Source organism: Pogoniulus pusillus, chromosome 37 (genome assembly GCF_015220805.1).
Source record: "Pogoniulus pusillus isolate bPogPus1 chromosome 37, bPogPus1.pri, whole genome shotgun sequence".
Lineage (NCBI taxonomy): Eukaryota > Metazoa > Chordata > Aves > Piciformes > Lybiidae > Pogoniulus > Pogoniulus pusillus.
This window is the reverse complement of record NC_087300.1, coordinates 3,773,971-3,795,657: the sequence shown is the minus strand read 5'-3', so window position 1 is coordinate 3,795,657 and position 21,687 is coordinate 3,773,971. Positions and strand designations below refer to the sequence as shown.

The following is a 21,687-nucleotide window of genomic DNA, read 5'->3' as shown; positions in this document are numbered from 1 at the left end:
GCTGGGAGCCACTTGACCTTTTTAGCAAATGAAGGAAGTAAATCTGGAGACAACGGTAACTAATTATTTAAAATCTGAAACTGGAATAATTAGCCCAATTAAGAGTCTCAGGTGACATCTCCTTCCACCTGATAACGTCCCGAGGAAGAGGGAGGGTAATTAACCCATCAGCCTGACGTTTGTAGGTCACTGCCAGCTCCTTCTACCTTGTCTGGGGGTGCTTTGAGGGTGCGTGTCCCACTTGGCACAAGGGGACTGTGAATTTTGGGAGTCCCGGTGCAGAGAGGAAGGCCATGGGTGGGTCCCAGTGGCAGCCCAGGGCTGGCGAGCTGGGGGAAAGAAAGGGTGCCACGGTCTGAGGCTGGGGTGATGGGCAGGGGTGCAGGGCTTGGTGTCCCCCAGGAGCGCTGCCGGCGCAGGTTCGTCAGCGAGGTGGCAGCTGTGGGCCTTTGAGGTTGCTGTGGAAACGGCGGTGCTCGGTACCGGGAGGAGCCTTCTGCTTTCCAGGCAAGGACATCCCCCCCCCAGATCGCTGCAGGAGAGGGACCTGCACCCTGGGGCTGCACAGGCCCCCGTGTGTGGGGAGGGACATGGTGAGAGCATAGCCATGCCCACGCAGGCGAGTGGCACTGGGTGTGCAACTTCACCTCTAGCACTGACCCCCTCCAGCTTGTCCTTGGCACGTCCAGGCGGGGCTGCACATGCATGCAGAGGGCAGGGTGCCAGCGTGCACACCTCCCTGGGCAGTGCAGCCCCTTGGGACCTCTGTGGGCACACAGCCGTGCACGCTGCCAGCACAGGAGCGTGTACCCATGCACATGGACCCGCCTGTGCCCCAGCCTGGCGCTGGCGCCACCGTACCTCACCGTCTGCCCTCCGCAGCACGGGGCCCACGGGGTACAGAGCGTGCCAAGGCAGAGCCCCTGGCCGAAGCCCCGTGGCAGCTCGGTGAGGCCTCGGAGCTGCTCTCAGCTCTTGGAGTTTTAATGAGGTAAATTGTGTAAAAGCTGCCTTTGCCCTAAATGCCCATCCCGGCGGAAAGCCAGCGCAGCCCGGCGCCGGGAGCCGGCCAGGGCGCTGTGGGCTTGGGCGCAGCGCTCCTAGGCTGGGCACGTGGCAGCAGGAGGAGGAGAAGAAGGAGGAGGAGGATGAAGGCATTTTTTTTTAGCACATTTGCAATCATTTCCCTCCTCCCTCCCCCACTCCCCCCCCCCAAAAAAAAACACGTTTCCAGCTTACCTCAGCAGCTGATCAGCCTCCAATCTCATTAAATCAGGCAAATTGTAGCATCTGATGTTTTGTGGAGCTGAAGGTGAGCCCTGGACCCTGTAATTATCAGCAGAGATGTATTTACAGTGCCTTGTTGGCAGTAAACAAAACATAACTTCGGATCAAAGCACTTTTACCGGGAAACAAATCTGCCGTCGGACCCCCTCCGTGGGGGGGGGGAGACGTTGGCGCTGCCCGGGGTGGGTGGGCACTGCTGGGGACACACACACACACGCGTGGGGATGGTTTGGGATGTCCCTAGTCCCACGTGGCTGCTGCGGGTCCCGTGTGCTGAGGCCATCTCCAGGCTGTTGCCCTGTTCTTAGATCTCCTTTGTTGGCATCTCCTGTGGTTGCCCAGTGCCATGACTCCACCAGGGATTTCCACCTTGGAGACCTCCCTGCTGGCACAGCACCTGGGCCACCCCTAGGCTGTTGTCCTGCCCTGTGACTGGGTCTCCCTTGTTGGGAACTCCCATGGATGTGGCTTCATCAAGGATTTCTTACCTGAAGACCTCCCTGCTGGCACAGGACCTGAGACACCCCAGGCTGTTGCCCTGCCCTGTGGCTGGGTCTCCCTTGTTGGCATCTCCTGTGGTTGCTGAGTGCCATGACTCCACCAGGGATTTCCACCTTGGAGACCTCCCTGCTGGCACAGCACCTGGGCCACCCCTAGGCTGTTGCCCTGCCCTGTGACTGGGTCTCCCTTGTTGGCATCTCCCATGGATGCCTGGTGCCACCTTGTCTCCACCTTGGGGATATCCCTGCTGGCACAGGACTGGGATTTGCTGGCACAGGGTGTGATCAGGGATGGCACCACCTTGCCTCTCCATTCTTCAGCGTAGTGGGAGCAGTGAGGCTGGGTCATTGCTGCCTGAAGTGGATTTATTGGCACCATGGAGCCTGGGCTCACCATTGGTGTAAATCAGCACGACTGGCACCAGCCCAAGCGTGGTGGCTGCATCCCATCAGGGCAGGAGCTTCCAGGCTTCCTCGGGGGTGTGTGTGTGTGTGTGTGTGTGGCTGTGTAGCTCAGCTCACCTGCCTGGCACTGGGCACAGCTTTGGGCAGAGCTCTCCCTTCTCCTTCCCAATCTCCTGCCTGCTGAAACAAGAACAAAACAGTGATAATGCTGCAGATGTCCTCTGGAAAGGGCTTTGAGGCAGACGAAAGCCTCGCTGAAGGGGGAGGCCATTATTAGTAATAGCTCTGAGCCAGGCTGGAGATTCAGCCAGCACAGCCACTCTGGAAACCAGCCTGCTCCCTGCTGCAGGCTGCCCAGCTGTGGGACAGGCACGGGGGTGGAAAAGCACAGCACTGGGATGGAGTGGGACATGGGACAATTTGGGATGTGGTTTAATGGCATTGATGGTGTTAGATTGATGGTCTCCTTCTCTGGAGCCTTTCAAGGCCTGTCTGGATGTGTTCCTCTGTGATCTGTGTTAGATAGGATTGTCCTGCTCTGGCAGGGGGGTTGGACTGGATGATCTCCTTGGGTCCCTTCCAACCCCTAACATCCTGTGAGCCTGTTGGACTCGATGGTCTTAGAGCTCCTCCAACCAAAACGATTCCATGGTTCTATGACAAAACCTCCTGGCAGAGGCCACCTCTCTCCCTGGGCTTGTTGGGACAACTTCTTAGCTTGTCTGGGAAGGTTGGAAGTGTGGGGGAGGGGACCCAGTTCAAGAATCATAGAATGGTTTAGGTTGGAAGGGACCTTAAAGCTCATCCAGTTCCACCCCTCTGCCACAGGCAGGGACATCTCCCTCCAGCCCAGGTTGCTCAAGGTCTCATCCTGCCTGGCCTTGAACACCTCCAGGGAGAAGGCATCCACAGCCTCCCTGGGCAGCCTGTGCCAGAGTCTCAGCACACTTATGAAGAACAGAGAGTGACTTACATAGGGCTACAAAGATGCTGAGGGGATTGAAACATCTCTCTGATGAGGAAAGACTGAAAGAATTGGGTCTTTTTAGTCTGGAGAAGAGCAGACTGAGAGGGGATCTCATCAATGCTTATAAATACTTCAAGGGTGGGTGTCAGGAGGATGGGGCCAGGCTTTTTTTTTTCAGTGGTGCTCGGTGACAAGGGGTAACAGGCACAGGCTTGAACATCACAAGCTCCATCTCAACACGAGGAGGAGCTTTTTTAACTGGAGGGTGCTGGAACCCTGCAGCAGGCTGCTCAGAGAGGTGGTGGAGTCTCCTCTGGAGTCATTCCAAACCCACCTGGATGTGTTCCTGTGTGACCTTCTCTAGGTCTTGGTAGGGGGGTTGGGCTCAGTGATCTCCTGAGGTCATTTCCAACCCCTACCATGCTGTGGTTCTGTGGCTCTGTGACCCAGAGCTCAGTGGGATAACCTCACCTCTGGCACTGCCAACCTACAGGCAGTGCAGTCAGGCCCCATTGATGCTGCCACCCCGGGATGGGGGCAGGGGGGATGTGGGTACCCGGGATGGCAGGCCAGGGTGTTGGGCTGGGCACAGGGTCCTGTGGGGACATGAAGGGGGTACCACAGGGTGCTGGGGCCACGGCCACGGGCTCGTGGTGCTGGCTGTGCCCAGCTCAGGAGCTTCTGCGGGGGAACGAGCTCTGATATAAATATCTTTTTGCTCAGCACACGACCTACTTTCCAGACAATGCCATTAGCCTCCCGACTCCCTCATTCATCTTCCGCTGTCCTCCCCCAGCCCGCCCTGCGCTGGCACCCGCACTGGCGCTGCGTGCCCAGCCGCGGAGTGCTGAGGCAGGACAGGCACCTGGCCCGCTGGCACCATGGGGATCCTGGCAGTGGTATGCTGAGGCAGGACAGGCACCTGGCCCGCTGGCACCATGGGGATCCCAGCAGTGGTGTGCTGAGGCAGGACAGGCACCTGGCCCGCTGGCACCATGGGGATCCTGGCAGTGGTATGCTGAGGCAGGACAGGCACCTGGCCCGCTGGCACCATGGGGATCCCAGCAGTGGTGTGCTGAGGCAGGACAGGCACATGGCCCGCTGGCACCATGAGGATCCCGGCAGTGGTATGCTGAGGCAGGACAGGCTCCTGGCCCGCTGGCACCATGGGGATCCCGGCAGTGGTGTGCTGAGGCAGGACAGGCACCTGGCCCGCTGGCACCATGGGGATCCTGGCAGTGGTGTGCTGAGGCAGGACAGGCACCTGGCCCGCTGGCACCATGGGGATCCCAGCAGTGGTGTGCTGAGGCAGGACAGGCACCTGGCCCGCTGGCACCATGAGGATCCCGGCAGTGGTATGCTGAGGCAGGACAGGCTCCTGGCCCGCTGGCACCATGGGGATCCCGGCAGTGGTGTGCTGAGGCAGGACAGGCACCTGGCCCGCTGGCACCATGAGGATCCTGGCAGTGGTGTGCTGAGGCAGGACAGGCACCTGGCCCGCTGGCACCATGAGGATCCCGGCAGTGGTGTGCTGAGGCAGGACAGGCACCTGGCCCGCTGGCACCATTGGGATCCCGGCAGTGGTGTGCTGAGGCAGGACAGGCACCTGGCCCGCTGGCACCATGGGGATCCCAGCAGTGGTGTGCTGAGGCAGGACAGGCACCTGGCCCGCTGGCACCATGGGGATCCCGGCAGTGGTGTGCTGAGGCAGGACAGGCACCTGGCCCGCTGGCACCATGGGGATCCTGGCAGTGGTGTGGTGAGGCAGGACAGGCACCTGGCCCGCTGGCACCATGGGGATCCCGGCAGTGGTGTGGTGAGGCAGGACAGGCACCTGGCCCGCTGGCACCATGGGGATCCTGGCAGTGGTGTGGTGAGGCAGGACAGGCACCTGGCCTGCTGGCACCATGGGGATCCTGGCAGTGGTGTGGTGAGGCAGGACAGGCACCTGGCCTGCTGGCACCATGGGGATCCTGGCAGTGGTGTGGTGAGGCAGGACAGGCACCTGGCCTGCTGGCACCATGGGGATCCTGGCAGTGGTGTGGTGAGGCAGGACAGGCTCCTGGCCCGCTGGTGACACCATGGGGATCCCCATATTGGAACTCAGTCTAACTGCCAGCTCTGTCCCTGTGGTTGGCAGGAGGGCCTTGCTGCCTGGCCCCTGCCCCTGCTCTGGCCTTGCAGATGGTGGCCAGATCCAGTGTGGAGTGTCTCCACTGGCTCATCCTTCTGCCTCCAGCACTGTTCCCTGGCACAGGCCCTGCCTTGACCAGCAAATGGCCTCATGCAGGAACATCCTTGTCCAGGGACAGGCTTGATGAGAACATCCTCATCAGAGCAGAGGGCAGCATGGCAAAGCAGACAACATCCAAGTCCTGGCTCCAGGCTGACCCATGGGTAGCAGGTGGGGGCCAGGGCCCCTCCTCATCCCCCTGGAGCATCCAGGGCTGGGGCTGCAGATGTGGTTCATCCAGGGACAATCCCATGGGAGCTCCCACATGGCAGCAGAGACTGTGCCACACAGTTGGCAGCCAGCAAGTGGCTGGTGTGATTAGGGACAAGCTGGGCAGAGGGTACCTGGTCCTGCTGGCATGGCACTGCTCAACCCCCCTGGTCCCTTGTGGCAGCCCTGGCATTGGTTTTCCCTGGAGAGCTGGGAACACCTCCTTGGGAGGCAGGGGCACCCCCTGTGCCCGCCGCCCTCGCACCTCCACATGCCCCCAGGCCGAGCCCCTGCTCCTCCCTGCAGCTAAAATTCAATATTCAATTTGCATTGCTGCTAAACCCTGCAAATCTCTCCTCTCTGAGCTCATGCAGCAGGAGCATCGCTGCTGTCATCTCTGCAGGGGCCCTTCCCACCACCCTTCACAGCTCCTGCCCTTGGACCATGCTCCCCTTTCCCCACATCCTCCCTGTGGCATGCTCTGGGAGCTGGTGGCAGTGTGAAACCCTGGTGCCAGAGCACCCCATGGCAGAGCACCCACCCTGCCTGTGCTGCCTGCTGTGAGGTCAGTGCTGTGCACCACCCCCACGCTGTGTGTGATGGGGATGCCAGTGCCCAGGTGGCCCATGTGGTCCCTCCACAGTGCCCTCCATCCCCACTGCATCCCCAGCCATGTACCCCAGCTCGCTCTGCCCCTGTGCCAGGCCTGTGCTAAGAGCATTGTGCAGAATTATGTATTTAAATATTTAGGCTTTCATCAGCTTTGCAAATTAAGCCCATCCATTAAAGTGGCAGGTTGGCTACTCTGCTGGGGAGCTGAGCTCTGCCATGCTCCAGGCTCTGACCCTGAGGGGCTCCAGGGATGGGATGCATCCTGGGAATGGGGCAGGGTGGCCTGGAGCATCCCTGCTGGCACAGAGACTGAGGGTTCTGCTTCCTTCCCATTCCCATGTCTTGCTTCTTGGAAACCTTGTTCCCTGTGGCTCCACTGAAGGAAGAGCCATGGAGTGGGCTGGGGTTGTGCAGAGTCATAGAATGGGTTAGGTTGGAAGGGACCTCAAGGATCAGCCAGTTCCAACCCTCTGCCATAGGCAGGGACACCTCCCACTAGAACAGGTCACTCAAGGCCTCAGCCAACCTGGTCCTGAACACCTTCCTGGGCAACCTGTGCCAGTGTCTCACTACCCTCAACCTGTGCCAGTCTCTCACCACCCTCACTGCAAAGAACCCTTTCCTAACATCCTCTTTCAATCTCTCCTCTTCCAGTTCAAACCCATTCCTCCTCCTCCTGTCATTCCAAGACCTTGTCCATAGTCCCTCCCCAGCCTTCCTATAGGTCCCCTTCAGATACTGGGAGGCCACTACAAGGTCTCCTTGAAGCCATCTCTTCTCCAGGCTGCAGACCCCCAACTCTTGAGGACTCTTTGGGATGGGTGTTGCTTGGGGCTGGAGCAGAGAGTGCTGTTTGCTGCACTCAATGATCTGAGAGGTCTTTTCCAGCCCAAACAGTTCTATGATTCTATGAAAGTGGGGCACAAACACTGGTGGCAGACGAGAGCCCTGGCATGGCTGAGAGCTTGGTGGGAGCAGAGCCAGGATGGAGTGGCCAACTCACCCGAAGGCTCCACGGGGATGGGACAGGCAGAAACTGTCACAACTGCCACGCTCAGCACTGAAGGCAGCTGCCCTGAGCTCTCCAAAGCAGCTTTGGAGTGATCCTCAGCTTAAGTCATTACACCCTGTGGCCCTGCAGATAAGTGGCTTTGTAAGACCAGGCAGCATGGCCCAGCCTGCCAAGGGAGTGGGCTGTGTGTGGGTGGGGAGGGGGAAATGGCACAGCCCCTAGGGAAATGGGGTTCATAGGGCTCTGCTGCCAGCTAGGAGGCCTGGCACAGCTGGCAGCACCTGAGGGGGGGCTGCTGTGGACCCCAAATGTGCCTGGAAAGGGTTCTTCTCTGGCAGGTCTAAATCCTGGCAGATGCCTGGAGCCCTCTGCCTACCTGGAACTCCACTGGATGCAGTAGTGAGGTGCTCAGTGGGGATGTGGACAGGGCCCCCAGAGTGAGTGTGGCACAGAGGGATGCCCCTGCTCTACCCTTCCCTTTGCTGCAGATGAACATCAGGCACATTGGTCTTGCATTGGCTCTCTGTCCCACCAGGGTCCCTGGGGTGACCTACACATCCTCCTTTTCCACCAAGCTCTGGAGGGCTCTGGGGATGTGCCAGCTGTTGCCAGCCCCAGGCAGCTCGGGCAGATGTCGAGTGCCTCTGTGGGAGTGAAGCTGTTCGTGGGCACAGCCAGTGATGGGTGCACATCCGTGCAGCACAGCACCCATCAACCCTGCACCAGCTGGCATGGGCTGGGGTCTGTGGGGCCCTGCCTGGCCCAGGGGTCCCTCCAATGTGGTCTCCTGAGCCAGTCAGCTGTGTTCCTGCTGTTCTGGCCGTGGGGGCCCACCTTTGGCAGCCAGCTCCCTGCACGCCACATCCTGGCTCCTGTGGGCAGGATGAGAGCATGGCTATGGGGCTGAGGAGGCTGGAGCTGCCTGTGCCTTGGCACAGCCCTGACTTCCAGCCCTGCCCAAGGATGCTGGCACAGCCCCTTCCCTGTGCCACCGCCTTCCTTCTCAACCAACTTCTTAGTGGGTTCTGGCCAGTGGCCCCAGCCACTCTCCACTTGTCCAGGGCTGCTGAAGAAGTGGCTGCTCCTCCAAGATCCACATTTGGGATTCACAGAGATGGGACATCAGGCTTGCTTCTCCACCAGGTTCCCTTCTCCAGCAGGCTCCCTTCTCCACCACCTACCCCTAGCAGCTCTGGGATGCTCAGGCTCCCTTGCACATCCCAGTACAGGAATGGAGAATGGTCTCTGGGGACTGGGTGGTGCTGGGCAGCAAGTGCTGTGCAGGGCAGGGGGTCCCAATTCCCACCCCCCCATCCAGGCAGTGGCTGGAGGCGCCTGGATGCGTTGCATGGGGGAGTCCCGGTGCCGGCGGCCGTGCCGGGATCCCTCGCAGCTGGGACGCGTGGCAGCCGTGTTCCCTCGCTCTGCTCCAGGAGTAATTGCTCAGATAGGGACCGGGGGCAACTCCCATCCCTCTCCCGGCATGGTAATGAGTCAAGAAGACTCAAAGACAAATGGCTCATTAAGAAGCAGTGCTGCATTGCAGGATTTTTCATCCCACCAACCGCTGCATCAGCAGAGGCAGCACCTCTCACGCTCGCTCTCCCCAGCCCCGGAGAAGGAGCTGTCAGGCGGCAGGGCTGGAGCCAGAATTAATCATTGGCCTAATTACATTAATCATTGGCCTAATTACCTGCCCCCCCCCCCCCCCCCCCCCCCGACCAAAGGCTCAGCCCCAGGCACACGGAGCGGGACAGCTCGAGCCCTGGGGCACCCTGGATTTGATGCCCAGGAAGTGCCCATGCTCAGCAAAGAAGGATGTGCCAGGACAAGGCCAAGCCAGGGGAGATGCTTCCCAGCGTCAGGGTACCAGGATCCCTCAGCCTGGCTCCATCAGGGTGCTGGCTGTGCTGGGCAGCTCAACGCTGCCAGCCCCTCTTGGCAGCCTCCAGGAACACTTCCTGCTCTGCTCACATTTGCAGTTCTTCAGTTGGTGTTTGTCCTTCATGACTTCTTTAAAAATCTTGCCTCATCCTTTATTTCCAGCAGTGCCCAGTCGGGCCCTGCCCCTCGCAGCCCTCTCTGGGCAGTGCCTGCCTGCAGCCTGCTTGCTTTGCTTCTGCTAACAGCAGCTGCCTTCGATTTCCTGATTGCATCAAGCCCATTTGCTGCGATATTTGCATCCTACTCACTCTTCTTCTCCTTCCCTTTCTCTTCATCTTCTCCTCCCTTTCTCTTCCCTTCCCATAACCTTCCTCTTCCCTTTCCCTTTCTCATCCTTCTCAATTGCTTTCTTCATTATCTTCTTCATTCCCTTCTCTTCCCCTTCCCCTTTCCTTCCCCCTTTTCCAATTCCTTCCCCCTGTTCCCCTCTCCCCCCTTTCCCCCTTCCCCCCTCTTCTTCCCTTCTTCTCTCTTTCTCCCCCTTTTCCCCCTTCCCTCCTTCCCCCCCTTTCTCCCCTTCCCCCCCTTCCCTCCTCTTTCCCCCCTTTCTCTCCTTCCCCCTTCCTTTTGCCCTCTTCCTCCCCCTTTTCCCCCCTTCCCCCCTCCCCCTCTCTCCTCTTTCCCCCTTCCCCCCTCCCCTTCCTCCCCTCTTTCCCCTCCTTTCCCCCCTCCCCCTTCTCCCTTCTTCCTCCCCTTTCCCCCTCTTCCACTCCCCCTTTCCCCCTCTTCTCCCCATTTTGCCCCCTTCTTCCCCCCCTTCTTTCCCCCCCCTTTTTTCCCCCCCCTTCTTTCCCCCCCCTTTTTTCCCCCCCCTTCTTTCCCCCCCTTCTTTCCCCCCCTTCTTTCCCCCCCCTTCTTTCCCCCCCTTCTTTCCCCCCCCTTCTTTCCCCCCCCTTCTTTCCCCCCCCTTCTTTCCCCCCCCTTCTTTCCCCCCCCTTCTTTCCCCCCCCTTCTTTCCCCCCCCTTCTTTCCCCCCCCTTCTTTCCCCCCCCTTCTTTCCCCCCCCTTCTTTCCCCCCCTTCTTTCCCCCCCCTTCTTTCCCCCCCCTTCTTTCCCCCCCCTTCTTTCCCCCCCCTTCTTTCCCCCCCCTTCTTTCCCCCCCCTTCTTTCCCCCCCCTTCTTTCCCCCCCCCTTCTTTCCCCCCCCTTCTTTCCCCCCCCTTCTTTCCCCCCCCTTCTTTCCCCCCCCTTCTTTCCCCCCCCTTCTTTCCCCCCCCTTCTTTCCCTCATCTTCTTTCCCCCCCCTTCTTTCCCCCCCCCTTCTTTCCCTCATCTTCTTTCCCCCCCTCTTTTCCCCTCCCCCCATTTCCCTCCCTTTTCCATTTCCTTTCCCTTTCCCTCTTCCCCTGGCCAGCCCTTGCCTACCTGCTACCAAGCCTTTCTCTCCCACCTCTCTCTTCCCTGCCTCACACAGCTAATGAACCCTTGGTGAGCTGCCTTCAGCTAATTCAGCTTCAAGAAAATAATGGCTCGGTGCAGAATTCTGGACTAAATTAGGCAGATTCTTACTAAACCTCTCTTCTATTTTTTTTTCTCTCTCTCTCTTTTATTTATTTATTCTCCCCCCCTCCCCCCCCCCAGACTGAGTAAATTGTACTAATACAGGCTAATAAAATAACAGAGCAATTAGTAATAGAATAAAATGTTTGCTTTCCACAATCCTCCTCACTTCCAACCAGCTGGGAAAAAGTAAATAGATTACAGGTTGTGCTCAGGGATGTGTCTGAGGCCCTGTCCCTGGAGACATTCAAGATCAGACCTGATGTGGCTCTCAGCAACCTGATCTGGTTGAAGGTGTCACTGCTGACTGCAGGGGGGGTTGGACGAGATGAGCTTTGAAAGGGTCCCTTCCAACCTGATGCATCTGTGTATGAAAAGCAGGGTGGGAAGGGAGCATGTGGGATTCCAGGTTGATTTTCTGCTGGTGCCCAGAGCTCAGATTTGCTCAGCTCCTAAGTGAGAAGACCACTTGGGTTGGTTGTTTCTTCCCCCCTGAGCTCCAGCTTCTGCGCGGTGCTGGCCGCTCCCGCTGAGCGTTTGTTCTCTCCTGCTTTCATCCTCGGCCGTAAAGATCCCCAGCAGGACCTGTGCCTGCACAGCCTCGCACTCGTGTGCAGAGCAGAACAGGCCGAGCTTGTGTCGCCGCTTTGCCGGCACTGGAGGGCCGAGGGAGCAGGAGGAGGCTTTGTGCAGGATATCTCTGGATCTGGAGCAAATCAAAGCGGATGGCGAGGTGGCCGCTGGGCTGGCTCCGCTGCCTGCTGGCAGGGAGTTGCATAAGAGGCTGGGGCTGGTTTTGGGGCTCAGCTTGGTGGAACACGTGTCCGTGGCTGTGCTGAGCCGTTCCTGTCACTGCCGTGAAGCCTGCGGGGTGGCCCTGGGGGAGGATGGGCTGCGGGAAGACTCCACAGGGCGTTGGGTCAGGCCGGTTTTGGGGAGGAACACCCTTGCTCTACCTCCCTGGGCTTCACCCTTTTCATGTCTCTCTCCCCAGAGCCTGCTGCCCCTGGGAAACCGAGCGTGGAGGAGCCGCCGGCGCCAGGGCCATGAGGACAGCATCCCCCTGAGCGCCGGGCGGTAAGTGCCGCCGATGGGCTTCGACGGGGACCCTGCCACCTGCTGCCCCTGCTGGGGGCTGCTTGGGAAGGGCAGGGGACTGAGGGCCCCTAGGTGTGGGGCCACCAACCCCAGCTCTCAGGGCTCGACGTGGAAACGTTGGAACCCCGTTCTTGCCCTGTGCCAAGGTGGTTTGGTGGACACGGGCGTTGTGGTGGTGTTTTGCTGTCCTGTCGTCTCCTCGCTGTTGTGGAAAGTCCCAGGGGAGGTCAGGCTCTTGTCGAGGCTGCCTCATGTCCGTGCAGCTCAGGCAGAGACCTCACCGGGTGGCTGTTGGGAAGCAGAGCTGCTTCTGACAAGTGCCCCTCTGGGAAATTAAGGAGGAGGCTGAATTTTGGCAATGCTGGAGGCTCTGGGCCCCTTTCCTCCCTGTGCTGACCCTCGTGGTGGGAGCAGACGTCTGAGGGAAAGTGCTGGTGGGGGAATTGCTGGTGGGAGTTTCTCCAGGCTTTGGGTGCAATAAAGGCAAGAAGGGAATTATTTGTAATGGTAATTGCACTCTTCCGGTTTATCCTAGCCCATAATTGTGTGGGCGGTAGGTTCCCACTGGTGGTAATTACCCTGGTGTTAAATGGCACAAAATCCAGCCCAGCTGGGCTTTTCCCCCACTGTTTTGCATCTGCAGCTCCGAGGCACAACCCCTACTCTGCTCCTTGCCCAGGGCTGTGCGGTGCGAGTGGCTGCTGGCGGGATGCAGCTCCAGCTCCCCGGCTGTGGCCATCAGCCCATGAGCCAGCTCCTCCTGCCTGCCTCGGGTGGGTGACAGGAGTGGTCTCAGAGTCTTTTCCCTGCCCTCTGCCCCACTGGGATGTGGGAACTATAAAATGGTTTGGGTTGGAAGAGAACTTAAAGATCATCTTGTTCCAACTCACCCTACCCATGGGCAGGGATGCCTCCCACCAGATGAGGTTGCTCCAGGCTGATGGGGACCCCAGGTCACACCGAGCCTCACAGGATTGCTCTTCACTCCTTCTCCATCCCCAGGATGCTCGCAGGGGGACTGGCTGGTCCCTGAACAAGGTGCAGGTACCTGTGTGGCTTTGGTGAACTGATGTGGGCTGTGATGTGTCACTGTTCTGGTGAGACCTCATCTGGAATACTGTGTCCAGCTATGGGACCCTCAACACAAAAGTCTCTGAAAGGGACCTGCAGGAAGGCTGAGGAGGGACTGTTTAGAAGGGCTTGTGGTGATAGGACGAGGGGTGATGGTTTGAAACTGGAGCAGGACAGATTTAGGTTGGACTTTAAGGGGAAGTTCTTCACCACGAGGGTGGTAAAACACTGGAACAGGTTGCTCAGGGATGTGTTTGAGGCCCCATCCCTGCAGACATTCAAGTTTGGAGATGTCTGCTGACTGCAGTGCGGGCTTGGACAAGATGACCTTTGAGAATCCCTTCCAATGAGATGCAATCTGTGAACCCTTCACCATGGCACGGTCCTGTCCTCTGCCACCGTCCCTGCTCCACCACAGCTGCAGTGCTGCCGCGCTGGCACGGCGCTGGCACGGCGCTGGCGCTGGGCTTTGTTCGTTCCTGCACCTGCTGAGCGCAAGCGACCGGCTGGTGCTGACGGCTGCTCAACTATTTTGACTCCTTCTTCCCGCCGCAGCAGCAATATTTGGATCAGCTGAGAGCTTCCCTCCCCGAGCAGGAGATGATAGCTCAGCCCACGGAGTCAGAGCCAGGGCTGGGAGCTCCTCTGTCTGTCTGTCCCTCCCTCCGTCCTGCTGCCTATCGCCAGCTGGATGGCAGGGCAGGGGAGACAGCCCCCTCCCACATTGCTGTGCCCGTTCCTCGCAGCAGCTCTCCCGGGAGGGGACAGGCATTGCTTTGGCTGGCAGCAGCATCCTTTGGAGAAGATGCAGCAATTAGGGAGCCTCGTTAGAGCAGAAGCGTGATTGCGAAGGCGGGGGCAGAGGCAGGGGATGGAGCCATCCAGCCTCGAAGCTAGGAAGGGAGGTGAGAGTGGAGACTGATTAGGGCAGATGCATTCCCTGGGCACTGCCATGACCCCATCTGCTGCCCATCCCTACATCTTTTGGGGTCTTCCATCCATTCTCCTCCTCTCAGAGGTCCTCAGGGCGCATGGACCCTCCCTTCATCCCCAGCCCTCCTGGTGTCATTTCCAACAGACTCCACGTTCTGCAGGGACTGTCCCATGGTCACCTTTCTCTGCAGCTGGTTCCAGAGACCTGCCTGAGTATGATAACAAGAGCATTAACGATGCCTGTTAATTAGCCAAGCCACACTGGAGGATCAGTAATTTTCTCTTTTACTGTCACACCAAAGGCTGAGCCTTGGAGGGACCTTACGGAAGACACTTAAACCTCCACGGGTGCAGGCAGCTTCCCGATGCCATTCATCATCCTGCCTCTGTGTGGGGGTGCCCCACACCCAGTGTGGCCATCTGCACTCCCTGGCTGCCCATCCGTGGGGTTGGCAGGGCCGTGGGGGCTGGCAGGGTGGCTGGTTGTGGGTCTGTGTCTGCAAGTCTTGTGATGAGGATGGGCTAAATGGAGACATCAGAGCGCAGCCACCCTGCAGCAGCTCATTAACGGCTCTGTGAATCGCAACGGCTGAAAAGCTCAGCCAGAACCGCTTTAATGGAGAAACACTTCATAATATTTGGTGTTGGAGCAGCAAACAAGTTTCTGATGATGGCAGCACGTCCTCCCTCGCTGTGCTGCCTGCATCGCTGCTGGCAGTGCTTTCTCCTTGCTGCTGTCCCTTCGGCGCTGCCCACTCCAAGCAGGTGAGCTGGTGGTCATCAGCTCTCACGTTTTTCCCCACCCCATGGGGAGCCAGGCTCCTGGCACTCCAGCCTGGCTTCACAGGGGCTTGGCCAGGGCTGGATTATGCCCTGGGAGCTTCCCAGCCCCTTTGGTTGGTTTCCAATGGACAACTCCTGTGTCCCATGGGAACCAATTCATACTGGGTCCTACAGTATGTCTAACTATGAGATTCCCAACACATGAGAGATGTGGACCTGTTGGAGCTTGTCCAGAGAAGGGCCACAAAGATGAGCACAGGGATGGAGGACCTCTCCTGTGAGGACAGGATGAAAGAGTTGGGAAGACCTTAGAGCAGCATTTCAATATCTGAAGGGGATCTACAGAAAGGCTGGGGAGGGACTGTTTAGAAGGGCTTGTAGCAGTGGGATGAGGGGCAAGGGTTTGCAACTAGAGCTGGGTAGATTTAGGATGGACATTAGGAGGAAGTTCCTCACAGTGAGAGCAGTGAAATAGAGGAGCAGGAAGCCCAGAGATGTGGTCGAGGCCCCATCCCTGGAGACTTTAAAGCTCAAACTCAGTGTGGCCCTGGGCAGCCTGCTCTAGTTGGAGATATCCCTGCTGACTGCAGGAGGGTTGGACAAAGTGACCTTGGAGGGTCACTGACCCTAACCCAACCCACTGCAATCTGTGATTCTGTGAACCCCAACATTTAGCCAGTGCAGGGGAACATGACACTATGCCTGTTCTTCTCCCCACAGGTGAGCCCGCAGGGACAACCCTGCAAGATGCCGAGGCTACGGGGCGGGTGCTGACACCATGAAGGGCTACCATGGGGAGCGTAGCCAAACACAGCCCTCCTCCGGCCACCGCTGCCGCTGCATCCCAGAAGACTGCCAGCATCCTGCCGACTACGTCCCTCACGGCCCCGAGGCGCGGCCCCCATTCCTCCTCAGCCCCAGCGAGCCCTGTTCTCTGGAGCATCCCTACTGCCCGGCCCAGAGCCCCAGTGCGGCCAGCGAGTGCCCGGGTGGGCCCTTGAGCGAGCCGCCCTCCGCCAGCGCCAGCAGCACCTTCCCGAGGATGCACCACGCGCAGCAGCCCTACGACTCCTGTGACGAATGCATGGCGACTGCCCACCCTGCCAGCAAGATCAACCGCCTGCCCCCCACGCTGCTGGACCAGTTTGAGAAGCAGCTGCCGCTGCACCACGACGGCTTCCACACGCTGCAGTACCCGCGGGCCGGCGGCGCCGAGCCCCGCAGCGAGAGCCCCAGCCGTATCCGCCACCTCGTCCACTCCGTCCAGAAGCTCTTTGCCAAGTCCCACTCCCTGGAGGCGCCGGCCAAGCGGGATTACAACGGCACCAAGATGGACGGCCGCGGGGACGGCTACCACCACCATCACCACCACCACCACCATCACCACCACCAGTCCCGCCATGGTAAGCGCAGCAAGAGCAAGGACCGCAAGGTGGACTCCAGACACCGGTCCAAGATGATGGGCTGGTGGAGCTCCGATGACAACCTGGACAGCGACAGCAGCTACATGGTGTCTGGCCGGCATGCCATTGACCAGGGCACCCAGTACTGTGTGGACGCTCCCGAAAGTGCCTTCAGAGACTTGACCTTGAAGAGTCTAAAGGGCGGCGGGGAAGGAAAATGCCTGGCCTGTGCTGGCATGTCCATGTCTCTGGACGGCCAGACACTCAAGAGGAGCGCCTGGCACACCATGACTGTCAGCCAGGCCCGTGAAGCCTACCCCAGCGCCGGTGGCACTGAGAAGACCTTGATGCTTCAGGAAGCAAAGGCCAAAGACCGAGCGTACCAATACCTGCAGGTGAGGGGCTAGGTAGGGCCGGAGGCTGCCGTGCCAGGGACTGCAGCTGGTGATGCCATGGCGGGAACCAGGACTGGGACTCTCCATCCTAGGTGCTGTGGTGAAGCTCCGACTCCACTCCATGTCTCCAGGGCCTGTACGCTCTCCTGTGGGGGGTCCCACTCTAGCCTCTGCTTTCTTCTTGTCAGCAGTGCTCAGCTCCACCTGCCATTTCCCATTCCGTGCCTGCTAGTTTTGGGGTTCTGTCTGCTTGGGGCTGCCTGTAGCTCCGTGCCCACGCCCTCCTGCAGCTTTTATCCCTCTTGTGGCTGGCTGAGTGCCACAGCCTGCCTCGTCACAAGGCTCCCTTCTAGGTCACCCCCCTTCCAATTAAAAACTAATTAACTCTACTCTCCCTTTCCTGGGGGAAGGAGACAGGGAGCAGCAATGCCACAGTGGCCTCAGGCTAGGGTGGCCAGAGCCCCTCTCTGCTGGCCTGGTGGAGGGGGGCATCAGAGTAGGGTGGCAGCCCCACCACCCTCTCCATGGAGCCTGAGGGACACTGTCCCCCTGCCACAGCCTGGTAAGGACCCCGTGGTGCTGGCGTCAGCGGTGCGTGGCGAGAGCAGCAGCTGCTACGTCAGCCAAGTGGCTGCGCTGGCATGGGTGGGATTTGGCCCAGCCGCGCCTGCCGGGGTGGCTGCAAGGTGGGAGCAGCTGCACCGCCCGTGGTTTGGGAATGGCCACGCATGGGGAGATGTACCTGCTAGAAGGGATCTGCTCTCCTGTGTCTAGGGGCTTTTCCAGGGCTTTAAAGCCTCCAGAGTCTATCCTTGCAGCTGTGGGGTGCCATGGGCAGAGCAGGGGAGCTGTGCCAGCACATGCACCAGCCTTGGGCTGTGCACACATGCTGGGTTTGGGTGATGGATGCGCGTTGGGCTCAGGCTGGCAAATGCCACACGGCAGATGCAGGGCTCAGCTCTGTGTCCACAGGACCCTAACTATTGTGTCCTCCTGTGCTTGCCTCCCGCTCCAGGTGCCACAGGACGAGTGGAGCGGGTACCCAGCAGTGGGCAAGGACGGGGAGATCCCTTGCAGACGGATGCGCAGCGGCAGCTACATCAAGGCCATGGGCGACGAGGACAGTGCTGACTCGGACATCAGCGCCAAGATATTGCCCAGGGCGGCCACAAGGCGAGACAGCTACCGCCGCTCCTCCAGCGCTGACCAGGCCAGGACCAAGTAAGGGCTGGCACCGCTGAGCCTCACGGGCTGGGGCTCCCGGGGAGGAGGAGTGGCATCATCCTCACTCATGGCCACACTCCTCACAGCAGGGCCACCAAGCCCTGCTCTGAGATGTAGCTTGCTGGGGGTGCTGGGCGCAGGTGTGGCTGTGCTGGGCTTTGGGGAGCAAACTGCTGCTGCTGCTGCATGCAAAGGTTGGGGAGATGAGGCACATCCAAAAGGAGACAGCTGGGACATGTCCCAGTGCTGCGGGTGGCAGGCTGGCTCCTCAATCCCAACCTCAGTGCCCGAAGCGAGTGTGTACCCTTCTGGCAGCTCCAGACTTCTGCTTGATGGCTTCATGCTCTTAGAACACTATTTCGGGGCAGTTAGGAGTGGAGACAGTGACTACCAGGATGATGGAGACTCCCAACTTATGAGGAGTCCCATGGAAAAGACAAGGAGTGATGAGGGCAAGTTACTGATGGGGAGATTCCCGTTAGAAGCCGGAGTAAAATGTTTCCACGTGAGAACAGTTAGAGATTGGAATCCTCTCCCAAAGGAAGCGGTGGAGTCCCCCACACTGGGCAGTTTGAAGACTCAGCTTACCAGGGTGCTGGTCCAGCTCATTTCAACTGCACTATCACCTAGGAAACTTGAGCCAGATGATCCTTGGGGTCCCTTCCAGCCTGGCATTCTGTGATTCGGTGCCAGCAGGGGCTGGCAGCAGTGGCTGGCAGGGGCATCGCTGGCGGCTGCATTTCCGAGTGCTCTGCTTGGATGTGTTGCTTTTGGTGCCATCCCTTCTATTCCTACTGTCTCTCATTAGGTTTGCAAGTAGGCACTATTCTGATTCATATATCTGTAACTGTCCCAGCTGCTGCACGCCACCGCGAATGCTCCCGCGGGGACAGAGCTACGGGCGCTCCTTCACCACCGGCCAGGTAAGGTCCCGTGTACACGGGCGCCGTGGGGCAGGCAGGGCAGGGCGGGAGGTGGATGTTCCTCTGAGCGTCTCCTGCCCCACACTCAGCCCCGGCTCACCGCCCCCAGCCTCATCCGCCGCTCTCCCCAGATCAACGATGAGCTCAACCACCAGTTCGAGGCCGTCTGCGAGTCGGTTTTTGGCGAGGTGGAGTCGCAGGCTGTGGAGGCTCTGGACCTGCCTGGCTGCTTCCGCATGCGGAGCCACAGCTACCTGCGGGCCATCCAGGCTGGCTGCTCCCAGGACGATGACTGCCTCTCACTCTTCTCCATGTCAGCCCCTGCCGGGCCGCCCATCACCAGCAGCATCCTGAAGCCCAGCACTTGTGAGTCCCAGGGGGTGGTTGGGGCTCGGCTGCGGGAGGGATCTTCCCCATGTCTCCCTCCCTGTTCACCTGGGCACTGCCAAGGGCTGCTGCTGTACCATCTGCTGCACCTGGGCAGTCCCTGGCACAGGGTGTTAGCGTCGCGATCAGGTCATGAGCACCCCTTTAAGCTCTTTACAGTGAGGGTGGTGAGACACTGGAACAGGCTGCCTAGGGAGGTTGTGGATGCCCCCTCCCTGAAGGTGTTGAAGGCCAGGTTGGGTGGGACCTTGAGCAGTCTGGTCTAGTGGAAGGTGTGCCTGCCCACAGTGGGGAGTTGGAGCTAAATTACCTCTAAGGTCCCTTCCAACCCAATCCATTCTGTGGATCTGTGATCTACAAATCCCACTCTGAGCTCAGCTCTGGCACAGAACCCGAGCATCCTGCTCATCCTGGCCAGGGGGCTACTCTGTGCCCCCCAGCACCCGTCTGCCATTCCTTCCTTCCCTCCACTTCTGTCCCCATCTCTGCCCCTTGCTGTGTGCTGCAGTAGTGTAGCCAGTGCTGGTCAGAGGTGGTTTCCTATCCCTTTCTGGGAATGAACTGGTCAGGCAGCCCCACTGAGCTCCACCTCAGATCTCAGCCAGCTGAGGTGCAAACCCTGGGCCCTGTGCTGCGGGAGGAGGTGGGCACCGTTCCCCCGGGGCTCCTGTTGGTGGTGGGAAATGCACAAGTGTCTGAGTTTTCACATGCCTTTCCGTCCTGCGCCTCTCCCACAACAGCCTTCAGTTACAGAAAAGCTCCACCTCCCATCCCTCCAGGAACCAAAGCCAAGCCCCTCATCTCCGTCACGGCGCAGAGCAGCACCGAGTCTACCCACGACAGCTACCTGCCCAGCGAGGTCGCCCGCAGCCCCGCTTGGTCCAAAGATGCTGCGGCCCGCTGCAACTCGGCCGAGAGCCTGGAGAGCTCCAAGGTGACCACCGTGACCCTCGACCTGCCTCCGGTCCAGCCGCGCGCTGCTCCCAAGCCCTCCACACTCATCATCAAGGCCATCCCTGGGCGGGAGGAGCTGAGGAGCTTGGCTCGGCAGCGCAAGTGGCGACCTTCCATCGGTGTCCAGGTGAGCGTCGCTGCTCCTTCTGTGCTCCAAGCTGGCTCTGATCCTGCCTGAGTGGTATGGGTGGTGCTGAGCCACTATGCAGTGTCTTGGGACCACCCTTCAGTGCTCTCCCATTGTCCCTCAATAGGTTGAGGCCATTTCTGACTCGGATACGGAGAGCAGGAGCCAGAGGGAGTTCCACTCCATTGGAGTGCAGGTGGAGGAGGACAAAAGGTACCACACAGCTGGGCTGGGCTGAGACTTGCCACACTTACTGCATGGGGGAATTGGTTTCCCCAGGGCTCCCTGAGCTCCTTGTGCCACAGCTCTCACAGTATCTTTTCACTCTCTCCTTTTGCCACGTGTCCAGAGCTCAGCACCATCCCTGTCCCAGGCTGGTGGCCACAACCCAAAGCAGGATCCCCTTCCCTTTGCCTTGCACCTTGCTGCTGCAAATGGGCTGCCTGGGGAAGGGGCCTCCCTGCTCCCACCCTGTGCTTGGGTCTCCTCTGCTGGGCTTCGAGCCTAGAAAAGCATCAGATGAGTTCTTTGGGCTTCTCTGCAGCTAAACATAACATTTTGGCTGGGGTGGGAGTGCTATGTGCAGGGACCTGCATGGCCTGAGGGAAGGGAGCTTCAGCAACTGTGCCCACGCAACCCTGGTTCATGCTCCTCTCCATCCTTGGTCCAGCGCTGGTAGCCATGGAAACAGGCGAAGAGCAGAGGAGATGAGAGACAGGAGGATTGTGGCTTCTCAGGGCTGTCCCTGAATGCTCTGAGATCCAGTCCCATCCTGCTCTTGGGCATCCCCCACCTTCCTCATGCCCACCACACTCCCCAGCAGGGTGACAGGTCGCCGTGGCTCTCCTTGCTGGCCGCAGGGGTCCCCACACCCTCTCGCTCTCCGCAGGCGAGCGCGCTTCAAGCGCTCCAACAGCGTGACGGCAGGCGTGCAGGCGGACCTGGAGCTGGAGGGCTTCACCGGCCTGGCCGTGGCCACCGAGGACAAAGCCCTGCAGTTCGGGCGGCCCTTCCAGCGGCACTCCTCGGAGCCCGAGTCCGGCCGGCAGTACGCCGTCTACAAGACGGTGCACACGCAGGGGCAGTGGGCGTACCGGGAGGACTACCAGCTGCAGTACGACACGGTGGAGGTGCCCCGCCGGGATGCCTGGATTGAGAGGGGCTCCCGCAGCCTCCCCGACTCTGGCCGGGCCTCCCCTTGCCACCGTGACGGGGAATGGTTCATCAAACTGCTGCAGGCGGAGGTGGAGAAGATGGAGGGCTGGTGCCAGCAGATGGAGAGGGAGGCTGAGGACTATGACCTGCCGGAGGAGAGTGAGTCAGGGGGGGTTGCAAGGTCACAGAACCACAGAGTAGGAGGGGTTGGAAGGGAGCTCTGAAGCTCATCAAGTCCATTTCCCCAGCCAGAGCAGGATCATTTAAAGCAGAGCACAGATTGCAGCAGGTTGGAAAAGACTCTCTTGTCCAATCCCCCTGCAGTGAGCAGGGACACCTCCAGCTGGATCAGGCTGCTCAGGGCCACATCAAATCTTACCTGAATGTCTCCAGGGACACGTAGGAGTGTGTCCAGGTGGGTCTGGAAATTCTGCAGAGACAGAGACTCCACCACCTCTCTGGGAAGCCTGTTCCAGTGCTCTGCCACCCTCACAACAAAGAAGTTCCTCCTTAGATGGAACTTCCCATGTCCAAGTTTGTGCCCATTACCTCAGTCACGAGAGAC

At 59.6% G+C, this 21,687-nt stretch overlaps 1 protein-coding gene across 7 annotated transcripts in view; it reads left to right on the top strand.

Annotated features, from left to right (window-relative positions):
- The window catches only part of DLGAP3 (DLG associated protein 3), a 34,366-nt gene that overhangs the window by 9,490 nt on the left and 3,189 nt on the right, over window positions 1–21,687 (top strand). For 2 of the 7 annotated variants that reach the window (XM_064172926.1, XM_064172927.1), the window contains exons 2-9: window positions 11,664–11,746; window positions 15,275–16,352; window positions 17,368–17,573; window positions 18,385–18,499; window positions 18,589–18,865; window positions 19,627–19,967; window positions 20,095–20,180; window positions 20,857–21,281. In XM_064172926.1, the coding sequence (XP_064028996.1) occupies window positions 15,333–16,352; window positions 17,368–17,573; window positions 18,385–18,499; window positions 18,589–18,865; window positions 19,627–19,967; window positions 20,095–20,180; window positions 20,857–21,281 (2,470 nt within the window). In that variant the 5' untranslated portion in view covers window positions 11,664–11,746; window positions 15,275–15,332. Of the gene's footprint in view, window positions 1–10,508; window positions 10,598–10,868; window positions 10,988–11,663; window positions 11,747–15,274; window positions 16,353–17,367; window positions 17,574–18,384; window positions 18,500–18,588; window positions 18,866–19,626; window positions 19,968–20,094; window positions 20,181–20,856; window positions 21,282–21,687 lie in introns of those variants that run through there. The other 5 variants (XM_064172928.1, XM_064172929.1, XM_064172932.1 and 2 more) reach the window with 5 other exon arrangements.